Below are 19010 nucleotides of genomic sequence, written 5' to 3'. Positions count from 1 at the left end.
CCCATGATGCACTGGGCCAGGGACAGACTAATTTGCATATAGCCAGGTTCTGAGCTGGGATGGGGCAGTGAGATAAATAACGGTGATGGATCAAGCCCTGATCTTTGGACTGGGTAAGAGTGGTCTGCTTAATTCAGACACTCTGTTCATCACCACCCCCTTTTCTGAATCGTTTTTGGCCACTATAGGTGTGGCAGGGTATACTCAGACATGAGTCCCTTTCTCACTGCTCCATCAGGATTCAAGCAAGCCGGGCCGAAGAGGCTGAAATGCCAGAAACCGGTCCCCGGTAGCTTGTCTCCTTTCTGGTGAAGAATTGGCTTGGTAGTTTGGTCTGCCCTGTTCCCATGATGCACTGGGCCAGGGACAGACTAATTTGCATATAGCCAGGTTCTGAGCTGGGATGGGGCAGTGAGATAAATAACGGGGATGGATCAAGCCCTGATCTTTGGACTGGGTAAGAGTGGTCTGCTTAATTCAGACACTCTGTTCATCACCACCCCCTTTTCTGAATCGTTTTTGGCCACTATAGGTGTGGCAGGGTATACTCAGACATGAGTCCCTTTCTCACTGCTCCATCAGGATTCAAGCAAGCCGGGCCGAAGAGGCTGAAATGCCAGAAACCGGTCCCCGGTAGCTTGTCTCCTTTCTGGTGAAGAATTGGCTTGGTAGTTTGGTCTGCCCTGTTCCCATGATGCACTGGGCCAGGGACAGACTAATTTGCATATAGCCAGGTTCTGAGCTGGGATGGGGCAGTGAGATAAATAACGGTGATGGATCAAGCCCTGATCTTTGGACTGGGTAAGAGTGGTCTGCTTAATTCAGACACTCTGTTCATCACCACCCCCTTTTCTGAATCGTTTTTGGCCACTATAGGTGTGGCAGGGTATACTCAGACATGAGTCCCTTTCTCACTGCTCCATCAGGATTCAAGCAAGCCGGGCCGAAGAGGCTGAAATGCCAGAAACCGGTCCCCGGTAGCTTGTCTCCTTTCTGGTGAAGAATTGGCTTGGTAGTTTGGTCTGCCCTGTTCCCATGATGCACTGGGCCAGGGACAGACTAATTTGCATATAGCCAGGTTCTGAGCTGGGATGGGGCAGTGAGATAAATAACGGTGATGGATCAAGCCCTGATCTTTGGACTGGGTAAGAGTGGTCTGCTTAATTCAGACACTCTGTTCATCACCACCCCCTTTTCTGAATCGTTTTTGGCCACTATAGGTGTGGCAGGGTATACTCAGACATGAGTCCCTTTCTCACTGCTCCATCAGGATTCAAGCAAGCCGGGCCGAAGAGGCTGAAATGCCAGAAACCGGTCCCCGGTAGCTTGTCTCCTTTCTGGTGAAGAATTGGCTTGGTAGTTTGGTCTGCCCTGTTCCCATGATGCACTGGGCCAGGGACAGACTAATTTGCATATAGCCAGGTTCTGAGCTGGGATGGGGCAGTGAGATAAATAACGGTGATGGATCAAGCCCTGATCTTTGGACTGGGTAAGAGTGGTCTGCTTAATTCAGACACTCTGTTCATCACCACCCCCTTTTCTGAATCGTTTTTGGCCACTATAGGTGTGGCAGGGTATACTCAGACATGAGTCCCTTTCTCACTGCTCCATCAGGATTCAAGCAAGCCGGGCCGAAGAGGCTGAAATGCCAGAAACCGGTCCCCGGTAGCTTGTCTCCTTTCTGGTGAAGAATTGGCTTGGTAGTTTGGTCTGCCCTGTTCCCATGATGCACTGGGCCAGGGACAGACTAATTTGCATATAGCCAGGTTCTGAGCTGGGATGGGGCAGTGAGATAAATAACGGTGATGGATCAAGCCCTGATCTTTGGACTGGGTAAGAGTGGTCTGCTTAATTCAGACACTCTGTTCATCACCACCCCCTTTTCTGAATCGTTTTTGGCCACTATAGGTGTGGCAGGGTATACTCAGACATGAGTCCCTTTCTCACTGCTCCATCAGGATTCAAGCAAGCCGGGCCGAAGAGGCTGAAATGCCAGAAACCGGTCCCCGGTAGCTTGTCTCCTTTCTGGTGAAGAATTGGCTTGGTAGTTTGGTCTGCCCTGTTCCCATGATGCACTGGGCCAGGGACAGACTAATTTGCATATAGCCAGGTTCTGAGCTGGGATGGGGCAGTGAGATAAATAACGGTGATGGATCAAGCCCTGATCTTTGGACTGGGTAAGAGTGGTCTGCTTAATTCAGACACTCTGTTCATCACCACCCCCTTTTCTGAATCGTTTTTGGCCACTATAGGTGTGGCAGGGTATACTCAGACATGAGTCCCTTTCTCACTGCTCCATCAGGATTCAAGCAAGCCGGGCCGAAGAGGCTGAAATGCCAGAAACCGGTCCCCGGTAGCTTGTCTCCTTTCTGGTGAAGAATTGGCTTGGTAGTTTGGTCTGCCCTGTTCCCATGATGCACTGGGCCAGGGACAGACTAATTTGCATATAGCCAGGTTCTGAGCTGGGATGGGGCAGTGAGATAAATAACGGTGATGGATCAAGCCCTGATCTTTGGACTGGGTAAGAGTGGTCTGCTTAATTCAGACACTCTGTTCATCACCACCCCCTTTTCTGAATCGTTTTTGGCCACTATAGGTGTGGCAGGGTATACTCAGACATGAGTCCCTTTCTCACTGCTCCATCAGGATTCAAGCAAGCCGGGCCGAAGAGGCTGAAATGCCAGAAACCGGTCCCCGGTAGCTTGTCTCCTTTCTGGTGAAGAATTGGCTTGGTAGTTTGGTCTGCCCTGTTCACATGATGCACTGGGCCAGGGACAGACTAATTTGCATATAGCCAGGTTCTGAGCTGGGATGGGGCAGTGAGATAAATAACGGTGATGGATCAAGCCCTGATCTTTGGACTGGGTAAGAGTGGTCTGCTTAATTCAGACACTCTGTTCATCACCACCCCCTTTTCTGAATCGTTTTTGGCCACTATAGGTGTGGCAGGGTATACTCAGACATGAGTCCCTTTCTCACTGCTCCATCAGGATTCAAGCAAGCCGGGCCGAGGAGGCTGAAATGCCAGAAACCGGTCCCCGGCAGCTTGTCTCCTTTCTGGTGAAGAATTGGCTTGGTAGTTTGGTCTGCCCTGTTCCCATGATGCACTGGGCCAGGGACAGACTAATTTGCATATAGCCAGGTTCTGAGCTGGGATGGGGCAGTGAGATAAATAGCGGTGATGGATCAAGCCCTGATCTTTGGACTGGGTAAGAATGGTCTGCTTAATTCAGACACTCTGTTCATCACCACCCCCTTTTCTGAATCGTTTTTGGCCACTATAGGTGTGGCAGGGTATACTCAGACATGAGTCCCTTTCCCACTGCTCCATCAGGATTCAAGCAAGCCGGGCCGAAGAGGCTGAAATGCCAGAAACCGGTCCCCGGTAGCTTGTCTCCTTTCTGGTGAAGAATTGGCTTGGTAGTTTGGTCTGCCCTGTTCCCATGATGCACTGGGCCAGGGACAGACTAATTTGCATATAGCCAGGTTCTGAGCTGGGATGGGGCAGTGAGATAAATAACGGTGATGGATCAAGCCCTGATCTTTGGACTGGGTAAGAGTGGTCTGCTTAATTCAGACACTCTGTTCATCACCACCCCCTTTTCTGAATCGTTTTTGGCCACTATAGGTGTGGCAGGGTATACTCTGACATGAGTCCCTTTCTCACTGCTCCATCAGGATTCAAGCAAGCCGGGCCGAAGAGGCTGAAATGCCAGAAACCGGTCCCCGGTAGCTTGTCTCCTTTCTGGTGAAGAATTGGCTTGGTAGTTTGGTCTGCCCTGTTCCCATGATGCACTGGGCCAGGGACAGACTAATTTGATATATAGCCAGGTTCTGAGCTGGGATGGGGCAGTGAGATAAATAACGGTGATGGATCAAGCCCTGATCTTTGGACTGGGTAAGAGTGGTCTGCTTAATTCAGACACTCTGTTCATCACCACCCCCTTTTCTGAATCGTTTTTGGCCACTATAGGTGTGGCAGGGTATACTCAGACATGAGTCCCTTTCTCACTGCTCCATCAGGATTCAAGCAAGCCGGGCCGAAGAGGCTGAAATGCCAGAAACCGGTCCCCGGTAGCTTGTCTCCTTTCTGGTGAAGAATTGGCTTGGTAGTTTGGTCTGCCCTGTTCCCATGATGCACTGGGCCAGGGACAGACTAATTTGCATATAGCCAGGTTCTGAGCTGGGATGGGGCAGTGAGATAAATAACGGTGATGGATCAAGCCCTGATCTTTGGACTGGGTAAGAGTGGTCTGCTTAATTCAGACACTCTGTTCATCACCACCCCCTTTTCTGAATCGTTTTTGGCCACTATAGGTGTGGCAGGGTATACTCAGACATGAGTCCCTTTCTCACTGCTCCATCAGGATTCAAGCAAGCCGGGCCGAAGAGGCTGAAATGCCAGAAACCGGTCCCCGGTAGCTTGTCTCCTTTCTGGTGAAGAATTGGCTTGGTAGTTTGGTCTGCCCTGTTCCCATGATGCACTGGGCCAGGGACAGACTAATTTGCATATAGCCAGGTTCTGAGCTGGGATGGGGCAGTGAGATAAATAACGGTGATGGATCAAGCCCTGATCTTTGGACTGGGTAAGAGTGGTCTGCTTAATTCAGACACTCTGTTCATCACCACCCCCTTTTCTGAATCGTTTTTGGCCACTATAGGTGTGGCAGGGTATACTCAGACATGAGTCCCTTTCTCACTGCTCCATCAGGATTCAAGCAAGCCGGGCCGAAGAGGCTGAAATGCCAGAAACCGGTCCCCGGTAGCTTGTCTCCTTTCTGGTGAAGAATTGGCTTGGTAGTTTGGTCTGCCCTGTTCCCATGATGCACTGGGCCAGGGACAGACTAATTTGCATATAGCCAGGTTCTGAGCTGGGATGGGGCAGTGAGATAAATAACGGTGATGGATCAAGCCCTGATCTTTGGACTGGGTAAGAGTGGTCTGCTTAATTCAGACACTCTGTTCATCACCACCCCCTTTTCTGAATCGTTTTTGGCCACTATAGGTGTGGCAGGGTATACTCAGACATGAGTCCCTTTCTCACTGCTCCATCAGGATTCAAGCAAGCCGGGCCGAAGAGGCTGAAATGCCAGAAACCGGTCCCCGGTAGCTTGTCTCCTTTCTGGTGAAGAATTGGCTTGGTAGTTTGGTCTGCCCTGTTCCCATGATGCACTGGGCCAGGGACAGACTAATTTGCATATAGCCAGGTTCTGAGCTGGGATGGGGCAGTGAGATAAATAACGGTGATGGATCAAGCCCTGATCTTTGGACTGGGTAAGAGTGGTCTGCTTAATTCAGACACTCTGTTCATCACCACCCCCTTTTCTGAATCGTTTTTGGCCACTATAGGTGTGGCAGGGTATACTCAGACATGAGTCCCTTTCTCACTGCTCCATCAGGATTCAAGCAAGCCGGGCCGAAGAGGCTGAAATGCCAGAAACCGGTCCCCGGTAGCTTGTCTCCTTTCTGGTGAAGAATTGGCTTGGTAGTTTGGTCTGCCCTGTTCCCATGATGCACTGGGCCAGGGACAGACTAATTTGCATATAGCGAGGTTCTGAGCTGGGATGGGGCAGTGAGATAAATAACGGTGATGGATCAAGCCCTGATCTTTGGACTGGGTAAGAGTGGTCTGCTTAATTCAGACACTCTGTTCATCACCACCCCCTTTTCTGAATCGTTTTTGGCCACTATAGGTGTGGCAGGGTATACTCAGACATGAGTCCCTTTCTCACTGCTCCATCAGGATTCAAGCAAGCCGGGCCGAAGAGGCTGAAATGCCAGAAACCGGTCCCCGGTAGCTTGTCTCCTTTCTGGTGAAGAATTGGCTTGGTAGTTTGGTCTGCCCTGTTCCCATGATGCACTGGGCCAGGGACAGACTAATTTGCATATAGCCAGGTTCTGAGCTGGGATGGGGCAGTGAGATAAATAACGGTGATGGATCAAGCCCTGATCTTTGGACTGGGTAAGAGTGGTCTGCTTAATTCAGACACTCTGTTCATCACCACCCCCTTTTCTGAATCGTTTTTGGCCACTATAGGTGTGGCAGGGTATACTCAGACATGAGTCCCTTTCTCACTGCTCCATCAGGATTCAAGCAAGCCGGGCCGAAGAGGCTGAAATGCCAGAAACCGGTCCCCGGTAGCTTGTCTCCTTTCTGGTGAAGAATTGGCTTGGTAGTTTGGTCTGCCCTGTTCCCATGATGCACTGGGCCAGGGACAGACTAATTTGCATATAGCCAGGTTCTGAGCTGGGATGGGGCAGTGAGATAAATAACGGTGATGGATCAAGCCCTGATCTTTGGACTGCGTAAGAGTGGTCTGCTTAATTCAGACACTCTGTTCATCACCACCCCCTTTTCTGAATCGTTTTTGGCCACTATAGGTGTGGCAGGGTATACTCAGACATGAGTCCCTTTCTCACTGCTCCATCAGGATTCAAGCAAGCCGGGCCGAAGAGGCTGAAATGCCAGAAACCGGTCCCCTGTAGCTTGTCTCCTTTCTGGTGAAGAATTGGCTTGGTAGTTTGGTCTGCCCTGTTCCCATGATGCACTGGGCCAGGGACAGACTAATTTGCATATAGCCAGGTTCTGAGCTGGGATGGGGCAGTGAGATAAATAACGGTGATGGATCAAGCCCTGATCTTTGGACTGGGTAAGAGTGGTCTGCTTAATTCAGACACTCTGTTCATCACCACCCCCTTTTCTGAATCGTTTTTGGCCACTATAGGTGTGGCAGGGTATACTCAGACATGAGTCCCTTTCTCACTGCTCCATCAGGATTCAAGCAAGCCGGGCCGAAGAGGCTGAAATGCCAGAAACCGGTCCCCGGTAGCTTGTCTCCTTTCTGGTGAAGAATTGGCTTGGTAGTTTGGTCTGCCCTGTTCCCATGATGCACGGGGCCAGGGACAGACTAATTTGCATATAGCCAGGTTCTGAGCTGGGATGGGGCAGTGAGATAAATAACGGTGATGGATCAAGCCCTGATCTTTGGACTGGGTAAGAGTGGTCTGCTTAATTCAGACACTCTGTTCATCACCACCCCCTTTTCTGAATCGTTTTTGGCCACTATAGGTGTGGCAGGGTATACTCAGACATGAGTCCCTTTCTCACTGCTCCATCAGGATTCAAGCAAGCCGGGCCGAAGAGGCTGAAATGCCAGAAACCGGTCCCCGGTAGCTTGTCTCCTTTCTGGTGAAGAATTGGCTTGGTAGTTTGGTCTGCCCTGTTCCCATGATGCACTGGGCCAGGGACAGACTAATTTGCATATAGCCAGGTTCTGAGCTGGGATGGGGCAGTGAGATAAATAACGGTGATGGATCAAGCCCTGATCTTTGGACTGGGTAAGAGTGGTCTGCTTAATTCAGACACTCTGTTCATCACCACCCCCTTTTCTGAATCGTTTTTGGCCACTATAGGTGTGGCAGGGTATACTCAGACATGAGTCCCTTTCTCACTGCTCCATCAGGATTCAAGCAAGCCGGGCCGAAGAGGCTGAAATGCCAGAAACCGGTCCCCTGTAGCTTGTCTCCTTTCTGGTGAAGAATTGGCTTGGTAGTTTGGTCTGCCCTGTTCCCATGATGCACTGGGCCAGGGACAGACTAATTTGCATATAGCCAGGTTCTGAGCTGGGATGGGGCAGTGAGATAAATAACGGTGATGGATCAAGCCCTGATCTTTGGACTGGGTAAGAGTGGTCTGCTTAATTCAGACACTCTGTTCATCACCACCCCCTTTTCTGAATCGAAATGTCATAGGAGCGCCTCCAAGCGCGTTCAAGAATCTTACAGTGTTTTCTTTCTAGGGCCAGCATCTCAGTGTTCCAGGGGTGAGACTGCACCCGCTTCGGCCGGGACATTTTATTGGGGATCTGGAGGTCCAGGGAGCTATTAATCCATCCCCTAAAGGCTTTGTCAGCTTCCTACAGGTTGTTAGACCATACCGGATGGGGGGATAGAAGGTTGGACTATAGGTTGGGGGCATCCAGTTTATGCCAAGGCCGTCTCCAGAGGGGAGGGAAGGGATTCTGATGGGCGGAATTCGGGACATTGATTTATTTTATTTTATTTTATTTAGAGAGTTTTATATAGCGCGAACTTGACCCGTGGGTATCAGAGCGCTTCACATAAAGTTATACATTATGTAGAGCTGTACTTCACATATAAAGCAATTACAACTAATAGAATGAGTGAGGTAGATAAGTCTAGTGTGTCTTATACTCGAATAACATAAACATTCTCAATAATATATTGATTGAGGTATATAAGTGTCGTATAACTTGAGATTACCATATAAATACTGTAAATACGTGTCGAGCTAACTAGTAAACATTTCTCGTTAGGGTGGGGTAGTATCAATATAAGTCAATAGAAACTCCTGGCGTATGCCCAAGGATTTGTATCGGAAAGTCAGTGTTCCTGTACAACGTGCTCATCATCGCTCTTTTTTTAGTGAGATCTTCTTCCCGGCTCAGGGGACTGAGTCTCCTCCAGGATTGAGTCTCCTCCAGATTCTTGGTGACGACTAGATCACATCTTTTTATGTCAGGAACTTGCTCATTAGGAAGATCTTAGTTTCCCTTTTGAACCTTGTCGTGTCTGTAATTTTTCTGATACTTGGAGGAAGCGAGTTCCATAATCTGGGGGCTGCCCCTGTGAACGCTCTGTCATAAGTTTTCTTTTTCCTGAAGATAGGTGGTTTCAGCATCAGCAGATTCGCGCTTCTCACTGGTCTGTCTCCACCAGACAGCTCAATCTTCTGGGCCAGGTATTTGGGTGTTTTGAAGTGAAGAGCTTTGTGGGTGACACATGCCATTTTGAAATGGATTCTGGCTTCGTATGGTAGCCAGTTTAATGCTTTTAGATGCGGGGAGATGTGGTCGAATTTCCTCGATCCGGTAAGGAGTCTTGCTGCCGCATTGAGGCATGCTTTCAGCGGGGCTGTGGAGATTTTTGGCAGGCCTGCTAGGGATGTACAGCCATATTCAATCCTTGAGATTACTAACGATTGTATTGCTAGTTTGAGGTCTGCCGATGTGATGAATGGTTTCACTTTTCTTAGGTAATTCAAGTGAAAGCGAGCGTTCTTTGCCATTGAGTTGATGTGAGCTTTCATGTCTAGGTTCTTGTCTAATGTGATTCCTAATGATTTCGCTGAATCCACTAACGTAGGGGTACAGTTTAGAGCTGTGATCAGATTGGTCCATTCTTTTGCCTCTAGATACTTCTTTGCGGATGCGATTAAAAGGAATTCAGTTTTTTGTGCATTGAGCTTCAGGTGGTTACTTGTCAGCCAGCTTAATGTCATTTTCAAGACTCCATTCATTAACTTGATGTCTTCCAGGGATTCTATCCTTAAGTATATTTGTGTGTCGTCCGCGTACATGTGATAGGATATGTTAGCGTTTCGGAGGATTTCTGTCAGGGGTTCGACTTACAAATTGAAGAGTGAGGGAGAAAGTGTCGATCCTTGGGGGACTCCGATTGAATTCGGGCATGATGTGGATAGCATCTGGTTGACCCAGAATCTTTGTGATCGGTTATGCAGGAATGATTTAAACCATTTCAACACTGTTCCTGTCATTCCCATCCTATTGTGAAGTCTTTCCAGCAGTTTTTCATGATTTACAGTGCCGAACGCCGCTGACAGGTCAAGGAGGACTAGTAGACACGTCTTATTGCAGTCAAGGGCCTGTACTGCGTCGTCAACAATGTGCAGGATCGCTGTTTCCGTGCTGTATCCTGTTCTGAATCCTGATTGACAGTCGTCCAGCAACCTAAACTTTGAGATGTGTTGGCTCAGTTGGTTCTGTACGCATTTCTCAATTAGTTTGGCCAATAATGGAATATTGGTAACGGCGGAAGTTGTTAGGATCTGCTGGGTCCATTGTAGGTTTCTTGATGATCGGGACAACTTGGCCCGTTTTCAAGCAGTCTGGAAGGATCCCTTGCGATAGGGAGGCTTTTATTATTTTAGTCCAAATTGGGATGATGACGTGGTTTATTTTTTGTAGACATTTGGCGGGGAGAGGGTCATTGTAGTGGTTATTCGGTTTGATATCCGCAAGTGTTTTGGCGATGACGGTCTGATCGTAGGTCTCGAAGGTGTCCCAATGTGCTTTATTTTTCGCTTCATTGTGTTTGAGTGTGGTTGTGGCAATGGTCCGATCTTGTGGTTGTCTGTGCAATTGGTCTGCTGCCGCCTTGAGCTCTATTTCCAGCTTGGTGGCCTTCTCGGTGAAGAACTTTGAGAATTCTTCACAGCTTATCTGGGTTATGGTGGTTTCTTGAGCCGATTTTGCTAATTTGTTGGATTGCTGCCTAAGAATTTCGAATAGTTTCCGTGGCCTATTTTTGGCGTTGTCCCGTTCCGAACTAATATATTCTTTTTTGGACCTAAGGATCTTTTTGTTGTATTCGTTTCTGATTTTTCTGAGTGATTTCAGTTCATGCGTTGATGGGTGGTCTCTCCATTTTCTTTCAGCCATTCTTAGTTTCCTTCTATCATCTTTCAGTGATTCGTTGAACCATGGGTTCTTGTCTTTTTCCGAGACTCTTTTCAGTTTTAGTGGCATGGTGGTGTTAACTATGTTTGCTACAGTTGTAGTGTAGTCCTCCGTTAGTTCATTCACATTCCTCAGGTTGTTTGGTGGCTTCAAATCTTTCTCACAATATTCTACGAGCTGCTCCATGTTCTGTTCTTTCGTGTCCCGCGTCCACTTTTTGCGTTTGACGGGCTGTGATTTCTTTTTCCTTTCCTGTGTTGGAATCAGGAAGATGATGGCATGGTGATCCGACCAATCGCATGGCGTAACTGATTGGACACTTATGTTCTTTTTCCTAGATAATATCCAGTCCAGTGTGGCTCCTTTTGCGTGCGTTGGCTGTGTGCAGACTTGGGAAAGATTTAGTTCATCCAGGAAATCTTTTAGCGCGATGATCTGTTTATCTTTCTTGTCTTCCCAGTGCAAGTTGAAGTCGCCCAGGAAAATGTCGTTGGAGTGGGTGTTATTGTTATCAGTTATAATCTCCATCAGTTGATCTATGAAGATCTCATTATTTCCTGGAGGGTGGTACAGAGCGTGAAGGGTATATCTTTCATTGTTTGTTGAATTTATATTCAGACCTAGGTATTCATAAAATTCCTGAGGATCATTGATACATATGTGAATAAGAAAATGATCCGTCCAGGCAAGGGGGAGGGGAGCATACGCTTTGATTCCCTCATGTTCGAAAATACCGGGTCGAGCTGGTGGCCCGCTAAGTGGGAGGGACCTTTAACCAGCTGGGATAGCTGGCAGGCTACTAGATCTCCGTGGAAATTAGAGATGTCCTGGGAGTCAGGTCGCTCTAGGTGTAAATTAAGGTCCCCTAATATACTGAAGTTGGGCGTCTGCATAGCCAGGGAGGAGGTGATCTGAGGTAGGGCTTCCTGGAAGACCCTTGCGGATCCCGGAGGGCGGTAAATGAGGAGCCCTGTGAGAGTAAAATTGTCTGAGATCCTAATCTTAAATTGCGCACATTTGCAGTCTGGTACTGTCACAGGAGACAGGACACAGGCAAAGATAGATTTAGCTATCACAGCTAGCCCGCCACCCCTACCTTTAGACCTATTCTGAGTATACATAGAGTAACCTGGCGGAAGGGCCAGGGCGGGGATGGCGGTCGCATCATTGGTAAGCCATGTCTCCGTAAGGAAAAGTATGTCAGAAAATTATTGCAATGCTAGCGCTGTATTAACAACTCATAGCGCAATGGCGATAATTTCCCAGCAATAGCGATGTTTTCCATGGAACATCGCTGGTTTTCCAGCTATGTTCCATGGAAAACAGAGATAACCTTGCTGATACGACCCTGTGGTCGTATCAGCATAATGCACCTCCAATGGTGGAGAAGTGTGGTTCAGGGGTTAGAGGCAGCAGACCCGGAAGCTGAGATCGGTCCTGGACCAGGGTTCAATTCCCCGCCTCGGCGGGGTCTTGGGCTAAAAATTCCACGGACTCGATAATTCTCGCCCCGGTGCCTCCTCGACTCACGGGTTCACACTCTGCGACTCTGGGCAATAGCTTGCTTAATCTCCACAATGGCCCCTCGCGGCGGGATGCCTGACTTTCACCTTGTGGATACCCTGCTATCTCACAGGGGAATACCAGGAAGGGTTCCCTAAGCAAGCGCCGGGACACCCACTGCGGGTAGCTGTGCGCTATATAAGCTCAACTACATTTACATTTACATTTACATTTACATTTACATTTACATGGTAAGTATAGCTAAGTCTGCGTTTTCTCCAAAAACTAACGTCTGCTAAAATGCGTGGGCAGCCTTGTAAATATTGCGATGTGCACATCAGCGATATTTACAAGGTTGTACTGCCCAGTGACGCCCACTTTGCATCTCTTTGGAGATGCAAAGGGAGGTGTCGGGTAAAAGGGTGCTAACATGCGCCAATGCATGTTATCACCCTCTTGTAAAAAGGGCGATATTTTTATCTCCGCTTTTTTGGCTTTAAAAGCCAAAAAAGCGGAGATATGGCCTTTGTAAATATGCCCCTTAGATGTTTGCGTGCTGGCCAACTTGCTCGAGTACACTGAATAGGATTGCTCTACATAAGCCTTTTGTAAAAAGCTGAAAACTTGACTCTTCTAACTCTCCCCCGTGGATCCTTTTTACACTGCTCGTCCAAGCACCAGAAAACCACAGGTAACTGTTTACTTTATAAATTCTATTGTATCATATCCTAAAGGGAGTGCCACTAAGACAGTTTATTAACATCTGGTCTGAAGACTCCTGAGGGTCTACAACTTCTACTTAGGTGGTCCACGACAGGTTGAGAAATTACATAATATGAGCAGATTGATAAAGTGTATATATATGACGGAAGCAAAACTGAAAATCGAAAATGTCAGTATATGTGAAGGAATTAGAGGCTAACATTTAAGTTCAAACCTGAGCTTGACTGATGGGAGCAGTACAAGTACAGCATCTAGCAAGGACAATTGATGGCTTCAATTGATGCACTGGTTGGCGCTGACAAAAAGAGAGCATTTTCTGTTAGCAAAAGAGGTGATATACTAGACTCTAGCATATTGGTTCATATGTTAGAAAAAAATCGCATTTTAAAAAGCTCCAAGCTTCACATTAAAATTTACATTTTGTTTTTTGTTTATGAATAACATTAAGTATTTAATAATGTGTATATCTGCTTACTGTATACTTGATTTCTCTTTTGTTATGGACTGTTTTGAGGTTCAAATCGTAAATATTATTTAGGGTGATATTCATGGCTTCTGTTAGCGAGTCAGTGAGGGTACACATGTATTAAAAGGGTAAGAGCTACAGCACTACAATATTAACACAGACACCGATTGGTTTACAGATCAAATAAGATGCAAATCTATGGAAATGGAGCTATACAAAAACCCAATTATCATTGAACGTGAATGTGCCTCTGTTAGCTGTTTTTCTTTTAACCTTGAGCAGAGAAGATTGGGATTGCAGGTCATTTCAGTAAGGTGTATATTTTTCCTTCGGTAGATCTCAACCTACGACATTACACCAAGGTACACCATCATTACCTATGCCACAGAAACAAAGACATTAGTTGACCTGGAAGATGATGCAGCCACTGATGCTGCCAAGGTCATTGAACTGCTTCAGGAATTTGATTACAGTGGTGAGTTGTTGACACAGTTCTTTAATGATGCAGCATGCAGTCCCTGATTAATGAGTGCAAAGTGCCGAACTATACAAAGGGGCCTAAGAGGTACGGTGGGGTGTGCATACATTTTCTGCTCCAGTGAGGCACTTTTGTATTACAGAAGGGGCTGCAGACACTTGAAAAGTCCTTCTGTAATGCAGATCATGCCAGCGGCACACATGTAGCTCTGGCACCATCCTAAAGATCATTTCCACGAGGGTGTGGCTCCATGCAAATAAGGGAACGCTTTGCCTCTTTACTTGTGCCATAGTATAGAAGCAGGTGCAGAGAGAGAGTGCTCCTTGAAAGGGAGATACGGAGTATCGTGGACCCTCCCAGCATCCCTGCCGCGGATGGGTGCAGTCACTTGCTGTACTTGCCTACAGTGGGATCTTTGCCCCCTTTATAATGCAGACCCGATTGCAGACTACAAACAGAAAGGAAGACCAGTAGCTTCAAACATCCAGTCTGCCTTTCACTAATATTCTGTCTTTAGGGCAGGCATGGGCCTCTAATGCCCAGCATTACTTCCTTCTATGGCTCGGCACACTGGGCCAAAGTAAAAACTCCTTCTCATCCAGGGGATACTCATCAATAGTCATAATCTATGAATAATCCCCGCCCATGTGCGGGATCCCGGAGCATATAGAAAATACATATAAATATATATGTATATATATATATATGTGAAAACATATATTTGCAGCCTAAAACATTTCCTAACTGGCAAAATTGCCGCAAAATTACCTAAATTAGCATACATACAGTAGTACTCTTCCAAACCCTAAGGAAGAAAGAGAGCAGAAAACATTTGTATACAACAATGCTTTATTGCCATAGGAAAAAACCTGTAATTGCATGCATTTGCCAGTAGGCTGCAGTAGAGTATAAAGCAAACAATGAAAACTGACACCTTGCCTTTAAGGCATTAGAGTAGGGGTACCGTGTCACAGGTGACAGTTGGGTCAGTTCTTTTTTCCGGCTCCTTCTGTCAGGATCCTGGAGCTTGAGCTCTTCAGTTTTCAACTGAAATTGTGTTTTTTGAGAGAATTTTCTCTTATTATTTGACATTTTTGGATAAATAAGGCTTCTGATTTATTTTCTGTGGTAACCCACAAGAATTTCCTGTCAGAATGCCTGCTCTGTTCCGGAAATGTCCTTCTTGTCACAAAAAGATGGCTCTGACTGACCCACATTCTGTGTGTATTGTGTGCCTTCCATCTACACACAATCCTGTTCAGTGCCATCACTGTCAAAAGTTTAAAAGTCGAACTCTTCGCAACAGGGAAAAGATTCATGCAGGAGATCGACAAAATTCACCAGGTGGGTGCTTCTACAGCCCCCAGGTCTTCTCCTACAAGCAAGCACGGCCAAAAACGGCGTCATTCCGCTTCTCATGTCCCCAGGAAGAGGAAGGAAGGTCGAAGAACTCCGTCGACTTCGAGATCGCCGTCGAAGAGGCCAAGATCATCTTCACGACGTCGAAGATCTCCGCCGCAGTCAAGTAAGTCGGCGTCGAGGCGCCATACTTCGGGCTCGAAGTCCATGGCTGCTACCACATCTAAGTCTCCGTCGACGTCGAGGCTTCCGTCGACGTCGAGACACTCTCCGCCGCCCCGGAGGGGATCGGCGTCGAGAGCTAGGACGGCATCCAGGTCGCCGCCGGCTGGCGGGCCGCCGTCGAGAGGGACTGTCAGATCCCATCCTTCGACGTCAAGGAGGTCGACGCCGAGGCGACGCCAGGAAAGGTCGCCGTCGACGTGACGTCGAAGAAGGTCATCGTCGACACGACGTCGAGAGTCATCGTCGATACGACGTCATGGAGCATCTCCATCTGGTCGACGTCGAGGGAGATCGACGTCCATGTCTCCGGATCGACGTCGAGGTTCTCAGTCGAGCCCTTCTCGACGTGATCGATCGCCGTCGAGAGCATACCACTCGACGCCACTAGTCACCTAGACATCTTCGACGTCGAGGCTTTCGCGGTCGAGTGATCAAGTGACGGCAGTGGTGGAATCCCCTGGTTCCGGATCGTCAGGAGGCAAGTCATCATCTCCTCGTTTCAATATCGTGGAAATCTCCCCGGAACCTTCGCCCAGATCTGCGGACAGACCACGCAGCTTGGTGTCTCAGCATCCTCAAGGGGCTCTATCTGGAGTTCAGAGTAGCCCGGGCTCGGGTTACTCCCGTACATATTCTCCGTCTACGGCAAGAACGCCGGTCAGACTGTCTAGATCTCCTCGGAGTCCCAGGATTTCACCCAGGCCAAGATCTCGGATCAGATCACGTTCTCCAGTACGGCCAAGAACACCTGTCAGGCCAAGTTCACCAATCCGGCCAAGACCGAGGTCTCCATCAAGACATCGCTCTAGGTCCAGAGACCGTCACAGCAGGAATCGTGACAGGTCCCATAACAGGCGGCGTACAAGATCTTCCACAAGGTCGTCCTCATCTAGGTCGTCTTACCGAGATTACTCTCCGACCTTCTCATCTACGCCTCCTTCCCGAGTCTCTCCAATTGATGACCTCGCGACTTTCTCCGATGTTCTGAGCAGGGGAGCAAAAAAGCTGAACATTACGCTGCATACTCCAGTGGTTCCCACTTCTGTGATTTTTGATACTCTTCATCATCGCACAGCGCCCAGGCCTCTTCTGCCCCTGGTCCCCGGCGTCCTAGAACCGGCTATGGCTACTTTCCTCACACCAGCAGTGGTGGGATCTGTTCCATCTCGGATAGCCAAAAAGTACAAGGCCCCTGCAGAGGATCCCTTGTTCCTCAGATCTGATCCTCCTGCGGACTCCATTATTGTGGCGGCTGCCATGAAGTCCCATGCAGGCTCTACTTCTTCCTCAGGACCACCTGAAAAAGATAGTAAACTTATGGACTCGTTTCGTAGGAAGGTATGCAACACCTCCTCTTCATTTATGAAGGTGGCTAGCGCCTCTGCCTTGCTTGGAAGGTACGACAGGTCCCTTTGGGACTCCCTGACTCGCTTTACAGACAAGCTCCCCAAGGAAGATCGCCAAGACTTTCTGGAGATTATACAGGAGGGAGGCCTGGTAGCCAATCAAGTTATTAGCGCCGCAGTGGATGCCTCTGACCTTGCGGCCCATGGCTATTCAAATGGTATTTGTTCCCGTCGTTCGGCCTGGCTCCGCCTGACAGGGCTCAAGCCAGACGCCCAGAAGAAAATTTTGAATTTGCCATTCAATGGGAAATCTCTGTTTGGTCCACACACGGACGACGAAATGTCCAAAATGAAAGCGGAAATGGACACCGTCAAAGATGTGGGATTAGAAAAGCGCAAGGAATTCAAGAAACGCTTTCGCCAGGGAGACAGGAGGTCTTTCCAGCAGAGGGTTCAAACCCCTCAGTGGCAATCCCAGTCTCAGCAGAAGACGCAGTTCCAGCAGCGTTGTCCTGGCAGAGGAAGAGGTGGCAATAACAAGCAGCAGTCTTCCTCCAAACAACCTCCTAAGCCCTGAGCCATTGCTTCCTCCACGTCTGTTCGCCACTCCGGTGGGAGGGAGTGTTTCTCATCATCTGAAAGAGTGGAAATACATTACAAAAGACAGATGGGTGCTGAATATTGTGCAGCATGATTACTTGCTGAGGTTCAAATCTCCTCCTCCGCAAGTCCTCCTTCAGGCGCGACACCTCCCACGTTTCCAGAGTCAATTGCTACAAAACGAAGTCTCCGTCCTCCTGAAGAAGATGGCCATAGAGGAGGTTCCCTCCATTCACAGAAATCAAGGAGTGTACTCCCGGTATTTCTTGGTTCAAAAACGAGGAACTGCCAAGGAATACAGGCCCATTCTAGATCTTCGAATGCTAAACAAATTCATACGAAAAGAAAAGTTCCGCATGCTCGCCCTGCACCAGATCTTCCCGCATCTTCATCAGGGAGACTGGATGTGTGCCATCGACTTGCAGGACGCCTACTTCCACATACCAGTGTCAGTCAAGCATCGGAAGTTCCTAAGGTTTCAGATCGGACGCCGTCACTACCAGTATCGAGTGCTGCCGTTTGGCCTGAAATCTGCACCTCGGACATTCTCCAAGTGCATGGCGGTGGTGGCTGCTTTTCTTCGCAAAAGAAAGATCTTCGTCTATCCACATCTAGACGATTGGCTGTTGAAAAGCTCCACTCCGTCGCTGCTTCAAAAGCATCTGTCGTTCTGCCTCAAACTGATGGACTCGTTGGGTCTTCAAGTCAATCTGAAAAAGTCAGTTCTCAACCCTTCCCAGCGGATCCACTACCTGGGTGCTTCTCTGGACTCACTACAGGCAAGCGTGTGTCCTTCGGAGGAGAGGTTGTCATCTATGCTCCTGAAGGGTCGCCTTCTTCTGGACAATCAGGCCCCCACAGCCAGACAAGTGTCCTCTCTTCTGGGATCGATGGCCTCGTACATTTACATCGTGCCCAATGCTCGCCTTCACATGAGGCCTCTGCAACAAGCCCTCGAAGATCAGTGGTCTCAGAGATCGGATCAGTGGGAAGACCGGGTCTTGCTTCCTCAAGAAGCCAGGGACTCGATCAGATGGTGGTTAAAACGATCCAATCTCCTCCGGGGAGTGCCATTCCATCGTCCTCCTCCATCCCAGTCAATAGTCACGGATGCCTCCCTTCAAGGCTGGGGCGCTCACATGGACCGACTCCAAGTTCAAGGCCTCTGGTCTGAGGTAGAGCAAGGCTACCATATCAAGTTCCTGGAGCTTCGAGCAGTTCATCTGGCTCTCAAGTCTCTTTATCCTTCTCTGCGCACCAACTACCTCCAGGTTCAGACGGACAACACAACAACTATGTTCTATTTGAACAAACAGGGAGGCACGAGATCAAGAGTCTTGTCTCTGGAAGCACAAGCCATCTGGCACTGGCTCCTAGCAAGAGGCCTGTCCATCGTGGCAGTTCATCTACCAGGAATTCAAAACGTCCGAGCAGACTGCCTAAGCAGAGTCTTCGTAGAAGCGCACGATTGGGTGCTCAACGAGGAAATGGCGCAAGAGGTTTTTCGGTGCTGGGGCGTACCGGACGTAGATCTGTTTGCAGACGCGGCCAATGCAAAATGCCCCGTCTTCGCGTCCAGGTTTCCCCAACAGGGATCACTGGGGAACGGTCTTTTGATCAGCTGGTCGCAGACATTCCTCTACGCCTTCCCTCCCCTGCCTCTGATCCCGGCGGTGATCCAGAAGTTCTACAGGACCAACACCAGAATGATCCTGATAGCACCAGAGTGGCCACGCGAGTGGTGGTACCCAGATCTTCTACAGATGTCGGAGGTTCCGCACCGGCGTCTACCATGCCGTCCAGACTTGTTG

At 48.6% G+C, this 19010-nt stretch overlaps 1 protein-coding gene across 2 annotated transcripts in view; it reads left to right on the top strand.

Moving 5' to 3' along the window:
- The window catches only part of LOC144756261 (complement factor B-like), a 457893-nt gene that overhangs the window by 138301 nt on the left and 300582 nt on the right, over positions 1 to 19010 (top strand). For both annotated transcript variants that reach the window (XM_078645906.1, XM_078645904.1), the window contains exon 7: positions 13528 to 13666. In XM_078645906.1, coding sequence (XP_078502032.1) covers positions 13528 to 13666 — 139 coding nt within the window. The remainder of the gene's footprint in view (positions 1 to 13527; positions 13667 to 19010) is intronic.

This window comes from Lissotriton helveticus, chromosome 5_1, assembly GCF_964261635.1.
Source record: "Lissotriton helveticus chromosome 5_1, aLisHel1.1, whole genome shotgun sequence".
NCBI lineage: Eukaryota > Metazoa > Chordata > Amphibia > Caudata > Salamandridae > Lissotriton > Lissotriton helveticus.
This window is presented reverse-complemented; position numbering and strand designations above follow the sequence as displayed.